The sequence below is a fragment of the Mustela nigripes genome, chromosome X, assembly GCF_022355385.1.
Source record: "Mustela nigripes isolate SB6536 chromosome X, MUSNIG.SB6536, whole genome shotgun sequence".
In the NCBI taxonomy this organism is placed as follows: domain Eukaryota; kingdom Metazoa; phylum Chordata; class Mammalia; order Carnivora; family Mustelidae; genus Mustela; species Mustela nigripes.
The window spans coordinates 43,395,503-43,406,562 of record NC_081575.1 but is presented as its reverse complement, the minus strand read 5'-3'; the positions used below and the strand labels follow the sequence as shown (position 1 = coordinate 43,406,562).

Genomic DNA, 11,060 nt, shown 5'->3' with positions numbered 1-11,060 from the left:
GGGTTATAAGATCAAGGGTGAAGCAGGGACTATCTTTTTTCTTACTTGGCCGATTTCCCTTACAGCTCATTGCACAGTGCTGGGCACACACTGCAGGGGCTCAATATAAATACTCACTGAATTGGGACAGGGTGGTCGAGTACGCTGGGAACCAGGGCATCTGGATTCTTTCTCACGCACTCGCAGTGTGACCTTGGCCAAGTCCCTTTTCTTAGGGCTGCCGCTTGCTGCTTATTAATCAGTCGTGGGTAAAAAAACAGAGGTGGTTGGCCTAAAGCGCAGGGCCTTTCCAGCGCGAGGAACCCCAGATTCCACCCTTGGAGGGCAGGCGGGCGGCGGTTCAATTCCTCCTCCGCTCCAGCAGGGGGCACAGGGAGCGGCTTCCCACCGCCTTTCTTCCCCAAGCGGGCGCCGGCGGATTGCAGCAGTTGCGAGCGGCGAGCGCGGTGGGCGGGGCGGGCCGGGCGGCGGCGGCGGCGGCGCGGCGCGGCGCTGCGCTGCGCTGACTGGGCTGGGCCGGGCAGCGGCCGCGACGGAGAGGGTTTCCGAGGCCACTGAGCCGCTGACGGGGTGGCCAGTCCGTTGCTGTGCCCTCTAGCAGCCTCTTAGCGCGGCCCGGCATTCCCTGGGCGGCATCTGGCCGCGGCGCTCAGCCTGTTAGCGAGCTACGGTGGGCACACCCCGGCTTGGCGGCAGACAGGTTAGAGTGGGGGAAGGGGCAGGCGCGGGAGCAGCCCTGGGCCACAGAGGGAGCCCAAAGCCAGGCCGTCTCCAGCCATGTCCGACGAGACGTCGGCCACCACTTCATACGAGAAGTTTCTAACCCCCGAGGAGCCCTTCCCGCTTCTGGGACCCCCTCGCGGAGTGGGCACCTGCCCGAGCGAGGAGCCAGGCTGCCTGGACATCAGCGACTTCGGCTGCCAGCTTTCCTCTTGTCATCGCACGGATCCACTCCACCGCTTCCACACCAACAGGTATGAACCGTCGCTGAGGGCAGGGGCGAAGTGCCCACACCCCTGCCTCAAAAGGGAGAACGCTGGGTCCCTCCCAAACTCTCCGCCTCGGGTCTGCGCTTCCATTCGTCCCCTCCCCCACCTTCCTCCGACCGGCGCTCCTTCCCTGTCCCCCTCCCTATTTTCACTCCTGCCCTCCGATTTTCCTTTTGGCCAGCATTTTACTTGCTCCCTTTTCCCCATTCATCTTTTGACCATAGCGACGCCTCCCTTTCCCCTCCTGCCTCATCTGTGCCGGGAGAATCCCAAATCTGCACCCTCAGTTTTAAGATGCATCCGTGTTTCCATCCACCCGAGAAAGTTTAACGCCTTCCATTTTCCATATGCTCTAGAGATTTCGGATGACCATCTATGGTTCTTTTGAAAGATGGCACTTTGAAAGCTAGAATCTTCAGTTTCCTGATTTTTTTTAAAAAAGATTTTATTTATTTATTTGACAGACAGAGATCACAAGTAGGCAGAGAGACAGGAAGAGAGAGAGGAGGAAGCAGGCTTTCTGCCGAGCAGAGAGCCTGAAGTGGGGCTCGATCCCAGGACCCTGGGATCATGACCTGAGCCGAAGGCAGAGGCTTTAACCCACTGAGCCACCCAGGCGCCCCCAGTTTCCTGATTTTTAATCTTCCTCACAGCCCAATTTCCATCCCAACCCCATTTTTTTTTTGTGAAGCTCCAGGAAACCAGACAGTCCTTTTTTTTTTCCTCCTCCTTATGAACTCTTTGCTTTATCGCTTTAGGCCATGCCAAAATCTGTAAGCTTAGATCTGGAAGGTTCCTTCATGTAGCTTATCCCTTGGTTTGCTCCCCCAGTGGAGGGATGGAGCTAAGCTTAGGATGGGCTTGCTTATACAAATTTACTCAGAGGGTGCATCTCCTAACTGATTTTATTGGAAACTAGAGTGTTCTGGAGAATTAAGAATCATGTAAGCATTTGAGTGTTACACCAAATGTGGGGGATGTGAAGATGTTGTACACATAGCCCCAACCTAGAATATAGGTGGATATTGGAGAGATATATACCAAGGCCTGGGAGGGTGTGTGGAGAACAAGGGAAGAGATGGGTTCAGCTATGGAAAATAATGGCATTGAATTAAGGAGTCTGGTTCTGATTTCTGATCCACAATATGAGCATGAACAAATCCTTCCACATTTTAATGTCTTTTGCATGCCCTCCCCCACCTCTTAAATCAGCCTACAGATTTACTGAGATTCTACCAGGTACAGGCAGTGTATAAGACATGATTCTTACCTAAAAGAAAGTTAGAGTCTATAAACCAGGTGTTATAGTTAAATAGACAGAACAGCAGTATAACACATTTGAAAAGGAAGTGGTAGTAAATTTGTTACCACTCTTCCAAATCTTCATTGCAAAAATGAGGAAACTGAGGCCCAGAGAGGAAAGACTAAGTTCAGGGTCATAAAACTGAGTTAGGCACAGCCAAGATTACTTCTTTGGAGCCAGTGATGAAACTTGGAACAGAACTAATGGCTCAGATGTTATAAATGGTTGTTATAGTTTCTTCGACTGACTCACAGAAGCTTACTTAACCCATGATGTGTAATGAGTGTAATGTATTTATGAAATCAAGTGTGCTTAGGATTGTTTGCATTGGAAAACAGTATAAAATAATACTTTTGCAACTGTTATTTAAGTTTTGCAGCATTGGAGCAAGTCTTATACACAGGGAAGTGAAATGATTCCAGAATTAGCCTGCTCCTATGATGAGGGCAGGGTTGTGGGGAAAGAGGCTAAGGGTAAACACTGCCAAAATTGGTGGGGTGATGAAGAGTGAAGCAAGGAGAAGAATATATTTCTTTTTTTTAAGATTTTATTTATTTATTTGACTGAGAGAGATCACACGTAGACGGAGAGGCAGGCAGAGAGAGAGAGAGAGAGAAGCAGGCTCCCTGCTGAGCAGAGAGCCCTATGAGGGCCTTGATCCCAGGACCCTGAGATCATGACCTGAGCTGAAGGCAGTGGCTCAACCCACTGAGCCACCCAGGCGCCCCGAGAAGAATATATTTCTTACAGCTTGTTCTGTTCCTTTTTCTCCTTCCCATTTTTTTCTCTTGTGTTTTTCTATTCCTTTTCTAAGACCAAGGTAAGGCCAAGGTTGTTTTCCAGAATGGGAAAGTTAAGATGGAGGAGGTTCCTGTTCAACTCAAGTTTTCCCAAGTCAAACATTTTGTCTGCTTTTTAAAAACCTCCATCTCCTACCCTAATTTTCTGAAGGCTTGGAATGGCACTAGAAGGTTTAATGTATTTTGCTTTGTACCCTTTTCAGCAGAGATTAGGGGAAGCAGAAGTAGCAATATTTACATCAGATGGATGTTTTTGCCCTAGGTTACCTTGCTTTTTAAATCTTTTCTCATTCTGGAATCTTCTTTCCTGTCCCTCCTCAAGATGGCATTTGAGAGGACAGTATACTACCAGTCAGTTCTTTTCAGGAAGAAGCAAACAGCTAAGTCATGTATGTACGCAAAGTTTAGTTTACAGAATTCTTTTATTTTGGATTTGCATGTGTCATATCTTTTCTTCACATCACCAGTTCAAGCAGCAATTTAAAAACCAGATCTCTATAGTTAAGTATTGATGTTCTGCTTAGGGTTTTGTCATTATAAAACACATTTTTTGGAAATAAAAACCTTGTGAGTTGCTAGATACTTGGTTTACCTTTATCTTGCTTCTTCCTTGTTACCTGATAAGAAAACTGTGGAGCTTATTTAATGCCATTGATAAGAGCCTTATGATGATGGCAGTTTTGTGCCTGCTCGTTTACTGGACTCTGGGCTATATTTTAAATCTTTGTTAACCAAGGAATTCAGGGCACTCCTAATTTATGAGCTCTAAGTTTATAATGTTCATATCAGAGTCACCTGTGACTTAGGATGACCTATCATTACTCTAGGTTCTGTGGAAAGTTACATGAACACAGTCACCTTCCTAAGAATTCACACATTCCTAGGAGTATCTTTTAGGATTTTATGACCCAGTTGGGTTTGTCTGGAAGTTTGGTAGAACAACATAAATTTTGATAAACCAAGAAACTTATTTTTTAAAGATGTATTTATTTTGTGAAAGAGTGTACACATGCCAGAGGGGGGAAGGAGCAGAAGGAGAGAAGAGAGAAGCTCAAGCAGCCTCTGTGCTGAACCCGATGCAGGACTTGATCTCAACCTGAGATCATGACCTGAGCCAAAACCAAGAGTTGGACACCTAGCCAACTGAGCCACCCAGACGCCCCAATTATTTTTTTAATTTAAATGTTAATATGGAATATATGTGGTGTGTAAGACATTTTTGTTTGGTTTGGAACAGGATGTTTCTGATGTAATTAGGGTTTTCTTTTAGCATTTGTCGATGGAAACCTCCACCATTATCAAAAAAGGAAGTCATTTACTAAATTGAAAAAATTATGATCTTGGTAAGTGCTATAATTAAATTGTGAGATGAAGGAGGTTAATATGAACTACCAGATGTGTTATTCTCTTCATCTTTTAGTAATACATCAGTACTTTCACATTGAATAATTGTGAAAAGTGAAAGGACAGTGTCTCACTTTTTCTTATTTTATTAAAGGTTTTATTTATTTATTTGAGATAGCGAGAATGAGAGAGAGAGAGAGCATGAGAAGGGGCAGGGTCAGAGGGAGAAGCAGACTCCCTGCCAAGCAGAGAGTCTGATGTGGGGACTCACTGGGACTTCAGGATCATGACCTGAGCCGAAGGCAGTCGCTTAACCGATTGAGCCACCCAGGCATCTAGTGTCTCACTTTTGTACACCCTATTGGCAGGATAGGTTTCGTTGTTGTTTGCCTTGTTTAGTTTTATCTTTTCCAAGAATAGAGATTTTTAGCTCTTTAGAAGCAGCGCACAGGAAAGGGAGAAATTGAAAATATGAGAGAGTGTGGGATGATAGGATATGGCTGGGATGAACTCAGAACATGAATGGAATATTTATTCTTAGAAATTACATGGAATGTTTTTTACTTCCAAGACTATAGAGAGGCTAAGAGGGATGAATAATAATACCAAGACAATTGAGATCACTAGGAGGAGAGGTGAGAATTTGAGTATATATGATTTGTGCCATCTGCTCTGACTTGGGGCCTTGATGGCCTATTGTGCTCCAAAGTTGTAGCAGAGGTTAGGGGTGGCTATATGGGTATTTTGGCAGATAAAATTTGCAGCTAAATGTTCTCGGCTTTACTTTTAAACTAAAATTTGGGCAGCAAGCCTAGTTATTGCATTAAACTCCATTTCAATAGGATTCTTTTCAACGTTTTTCTTTTTTAAAGTAGAAAGTCTCCTTTGTGAATAATTTTATAGTTATAGCTAGGATCTTAGCATCAGGTAGCTTTCTCCTACTGGAAAAAGATAGAAGGGCTTTGCAGATTTGAATAGTTCAGTGCTGAGCACATGCTCACAGTGGTCATTTATGACATATTTGAAACCAACAAAACAGTCTAAAAGAATCACTCTTAAATTTTTATTACAAAAGCTCACTTTAGAAAATTGGCATATGCAAGGGCATGTGGGTGGCTCAGTCATTAAGTGTCTGCCTTCAGCTCAGGTCATGATCCCAAGTCCTGGGATCAAGCCCCACATGGGGCTCCCTGCTCAGCAGGGAGTCATCTTCTCCCTCTTCCACTACCCCTGCTTCTTCCTTTTCTCACTATCTCTTTCTCCCTGTCAAATAAATAAACAAGATCTTGAAAAAAAAGAAAATTGGCATATACAAAACTGCAAAGATCACTCATGACCCTTTCAGTAAAGATAACAACTACCAACATTTTGATGTTACTTTTAATGTTCTTTTTATGTTTATATATATAATTTTTAAAAATCAGGATCAGGTTATATATCATTTGTGACCAGGTTTTTACATTTATATTTTAAGTGTTTTTCTTTTCAAAAAATAGTCTGAAAATAAAATTTTTAATTTAAAATTTTTAAGGATTTTGGGGTGCCTGGGTGGCTCAGTCGTTTAAGCATCTGCCTTTGGCTCAGGTCATGATCCCAGGGTCCTGGCATCAAGCCCCATATCATGCTCCCTGCTCAGTGGGAAGCCTACTTCTTACTCCTCCCACTCCCCCTGCTTTTGTTCCCTCTCTGGCCTTTTACCTCTGTCAAATAAATAAATAAAATCCTTAATTTTTTTTTTTTTTTTGAGCGAGAGAACATGAGTTGGGGGCATGAGGGCTCAATCCCAGGACCCTGGGATCCTGACCAGAGCCAAAGGCAGATGCTTAACTGACTGAGCCACCCAGGTGCCCCTGAAAATATAATTTTTTTAAAAAGATTTTATTTATTCTAGAGAGTGCAAGAGAACGTGTGAGTGGGGGGAGAGGCAGAGGGAGAGAATCTCAAGCAATCTCCTCAGTGAGTGAGTGCACAGAACCCCACGGGGTGGGGTGGGGGGAATCGTCCATCTCAGAACCCTGAGATCATAGCCTGAGCCGAAATCAAGAGTCGAGCACCCAATTGACTGAGCCACCCAGGTGCCCCCTGAAAATAGAATTTTTAATGATTAAGAAACACCATTATTTAGATATGTTATTTAATTTCCCCATATTTTGGGGGGGCATTTCTTTTCCTTTGTTGGCTGCTATAAATGATACTGTTTAGATATGTTTGGGCATACATTTTTTTCCCCAATTTCTATCTGGGGAAGTGATAGATTCCTGAAATGGCAATTACTGAGTCCAGAGGATAACTTTTTTTGAAGCTCTTGATACATACACACACACACACACACACGCACAGAGTACCAAATAATCTCACTGGCAGTGGATAAAAGTACTACCTGCTTTGTTTTTGTTCACATTGCCTTAAAGTCATAATAACAATATTTGGAATTTATAATAGAATTTTTAAAAATCTCTAGTAGCAAAAATATTATTTTTCTATTTTGTAAATGATTGGTTTGAATGATAGTATGAACCCAGTGTTCTTACCACTGTTAATTTAAAAAAAGGAAAAAGAAAAAGAAGCAAAAGTCTAAGAATATTCAGAATCCTGTTAAATCGTTATAAAGTCATGGACCTAGAAAACTGAGAAACATACCGATTTTCCTCTATATTAAGAGCACAAAACCAAGCAAATTCCTGTCTTGTCAGTGATCTAGTCTTTTGAAAAGGAAAGTCATTATTAGTCATGGAGGGAAGCACATTTCTACTGAATTTTTGCAAGCTCAGAAAAAAATTTTCATAAAAAAAATTACCTAACAGCTTTTCCTACCACATAACACAGTACTTGGCCCATGAGACACTAAATGTTTGTTGTCTGGGTGGATGAATAAAGATTGAAAAAGCTCACATGCAATTTGAAGACAAAAGAAAAAAAAAATTGCACGGAATACAACATAGATGATGGTTTACTAGGTCTAGAAGAATGATTATCAATTTTTAGCTTTTATATTCTCTTATTGTACACTCTGAAAAAATTTGGTTAATTCCACTAGGTTTGTTGATTTTTTAAAAAATATGAGGATACTGCCTGCCTAGGAAGCATGTGATGAAACTAGGTATTCTAAGATGTTAGATGAATTTTAGATTTTGCCTATTTAACAAAGCATATTGACATCTGTACTGATAGTTACTAAACCATAATAGTTTAGAGAGTGTGTGTCTGTGTGTGTTTTGATCCTTTAAAATATTCTACATTTAGCTCAAAGGAAAAAGTGCCATAAAAATGTCAAATTGCCTAAATTTTATAAATCAAGAACTTAGAAGTTACGATTAATAGTACAAAATAAGGGGGGGGGGAGTTAAAAAATGAAAAACATGGTTCAAAAAAATGGATTTAATGAGGATGAGAAACAACCTAGTAATAGGTAAGTAACAGGATTTTCTTCAGGAAGTCATTATTTCAATATCTTATCAGTATCAGATATACTAAATAATTATCTTAAGGATTAATTCCCTAATTAATTGCCTAAGCAATGAAGCAATGAAGATTATCTTGTTAATAGTATGAAGCTAGTGGAAATTCACAAAAGAAAACAGATTTGTAGATTTCAAGACAAAAGTAAGCCTGCAACAAATACCACAAGCAAAGTGTTAATATTCTTAATACATCAAGAACTCATAAAATCAGAAAAGAAAACATTAACACATAGAAAAACACTAGGACAAAATAGCTGATAAACATTTAAAAATTTGATCTTGCCAGTAATTGAAGAAATAAAAGTTGATATAAAAAAATTTTTTTTTTCCAGGACGCCTGGGTGGCTCAGTCAGTTAGGCGTCTGCCTTCCGCTCAGGTCATGATCCAGGGTCCTGGGATTGAGTCCTGCGTTGGGCTCCTTGCTCAGTAGGAAGCCTGCTTCTCCCCCAGCCCGTTCTCACTCTCTCTTTAACAAATAAATTAATAGGATCTTTTTAAAAAATGTTTTCTCCCCCTGTCAGATAGGTCAAACTTTAAAAATTAAAATTGTACTGCTGTTAATGTTGTGGTGAAATGAGCATGTTTTATATACTGCTTCAGGGAGTGTAGTTGGTGCAATGTTTCAGAAGGGCATTTAACGAAGTATGAGAAGACCTTTAGAAGTGGTCATCTCCTTTGACTCAGTACTTTCAAGTAATCTATCCTGAAAGATAATATGTATTTTGATAAATAATTAGAAACAAAAAAGTTCATCTTGGTATTATATGTAATACCAAAAAAGATGGAAACAGCTTAAATATTATTGAAGGAATAAGATTAAGTAAATCATGAGACTTTTTAATTAGTGGAATGTTATATAGGCATCAAAATGTTTTCAAGTTAATAGTCATAGGGAAATGTTTAATATATAATATTAAGTGAAGAAAGCAGGCTACTGAAATATGTGTATATGTGTGTGTGTTTGTGCATGCATGTGTGCAGAATGTTGATTCTATAAACGATATATATGCATATACCAAAATACTATGGATTAGTTATTGTTGGGTAATGGAATTGCTGGTTTATCACTCCTTTCTTATTCTAATGTCTTTGCAATGATCTTGTATAGCATTGATACATAAAAGTCATTTAAACATGCTTTGAACTTCTGTATACTTTTTGCTTTTCTCTTGCCCTGCTGTGGCTACCTTCTTCCTTTAGTAATAATAATAATATAACAACAACAACAACAACTAAGGTGTATTGAGGACTTTTTATTCTAAGACTTCTGTATGCATTCCTGTGTAATCTTCATAATAAGTCTTGAAGATGAGAACTCAGGCTTGAAGACACTGTGTTTTGCTTAAGATCAAGCAGCAGTCAAATGACAGCAAAAATTTGAAGTCAGTCTGACTTCAGAGTGTATTCATAATCATCATGCTATATGTGTTGTTTATAGATAAAGATGTTTTATTTTATTCTTAATTTAGACACAGTTTTCTTTTTTAAAAGATTTTATGTATTTGTCAGAGAGACAGAGAGAGAGAGTGCACAAGCAGGGGGAGAGGCAGGCAGAGGGAGAAGCAGACTCCCCATTGAGCCAGAAGGCTGATGCGGGACTCCATCCTAGGACCCTGGGATCATGACCTGAGCTGAAGGGACAATGCACCAACTGAGCCACCCAGGCAGCCCTAGATACAATTTTCTTTTAAAATATTTTATTACACAAATTTTTAGGCAAATACAAGAGTAAAGGGAATAGTGTAATGAACCTCATATATCCATCACCCAGCTTAACAGTTATTCACATATGGCAATATGTTTTATAGCACTCTTCATTCTTTATTCCCCTTATTATTTTGTGAAAAATCCCAAATATATTTCATTCATAAATGTTTTAGTATACTTCTTTAAAAAATAAGGGCTCCTTTGAAAATAATCACAATATCATTGTCATACCTAAAAATATATTTACATTCTTCATAAATGTCTTGAATGTATCTCCTATTAATATCTTAAAATTGTGTGGATTCTGGAGTTCCTGTTGTGATTTCTTTTGTGTTGTGTTTTTAAGGTGGAATTTAACTTCTTGTGGAACAAGTGTTGCCAGCTCAGAATGCAGTGAGGAGCTATTTTCATCAGTTTCTGTTGGAGATCAAGATGATTGCTATTCTCTGTTAGATGATCAAGACTTCACTTCTTTTGATTTATTCCCTGAGGGGAGTGTCTGCAGTGATGTCTCTTCTTCTATTAGCACATACTGGGATTGGTCAGATAGTGAATTTGAATGGCAGGTAGGTTTGTTTTTTCACCCTTGTATTACCATTATTACTCCATAAATAGAATAATGAATTTGTATTTTGATATTTTCATCCTGGCAACATTAAGAATTAGATGGAATATGTATCCTTTTTTTTGATAATGTACAATTTAGGCTTCTGATGCTACAGATACCCTTTTGTGGATTTTCATGTGATTTAATACTTGTATAATGTTCCCATTAGTTTATATCATCAGTACTTTTCTACACATGCATCCAAGCAACTGTGTTCTTCCTGCATTTATAGTAAATAGCCTTTGTGTCCTTATGGACACAATATCCTTGCATTAGGGTTATGTTCTATATATCTAAGATCACAAACCACTGTTACCATAAAAGCATAAGCTTTGGTTCTGTTGTCAGAAATATAATTTCTCATTTTGTAATCTCTTCATAGTAGAGCTGTTTTTTGCCCTACAATGTTTTGTGTGTGTGTAGCATATATGCCATGTAAAATGGCATTGTGGCAAATTGTTTGGAAATTCTGCCTTATAATGAGTGCAGTCTATCAGAAAATGGAAATCATGTTATTGCAACATCCATTTTCTGATTGTAAAAGACAGTAACATTTGAGGAAGCTTAACTTGCGTATAGCTAATGTTAATATTCAACAGATACTTGAATGCCTCCTATGTTTGAAAGCCATCCAAATCTTGGAAGTTAAATTCCAAAGAAGGAACCAAATATTATTTTATTTCAAACATTTTCTTACTAAAATAGGAAGACAGACTGACATGAAGTTAAAAACAGTTCTCCAAGTCCCACTCTGCTCTGGTTACCACTGTTAAGAGCTTGTGCAGATACAAGTATGTTTGCACAGTGTTAAAAACACACAAATGGAATCATATTTCAGCCAGTTTGGC

General features: G+C 39.8%; 1 protein-coding gene across 2 annotated transcripts in view; it reads left to right on the top strand.

Annotated features, from left to right (window-relative positions):
* Positions 1-478: 478 nt before the first annotated feature.
* FAM199X (family with sequence similarity 199, X-linked) overlaps positions 479-11,060 on the top strand; it is a 31,392-nt gene continuing 20,810 nt past the window's right edge. For both annotated transcript variants that reach the window (XM_059386342.1, XM_059386341.1), the window contains exons 1-2: positions 479-974; positions 9,952-10,171. In XM_059386342.1, coding sequence (XP_059242325.1) covers positions 778-974; positions 9,952-10,171 — 417 coding nt within the window. In that variant the 5' untranslated portion in view covers positions 479-777. The remainder of the gene's footprint in view (positions 975-9,951; positions 10,172-11,060) is intronic.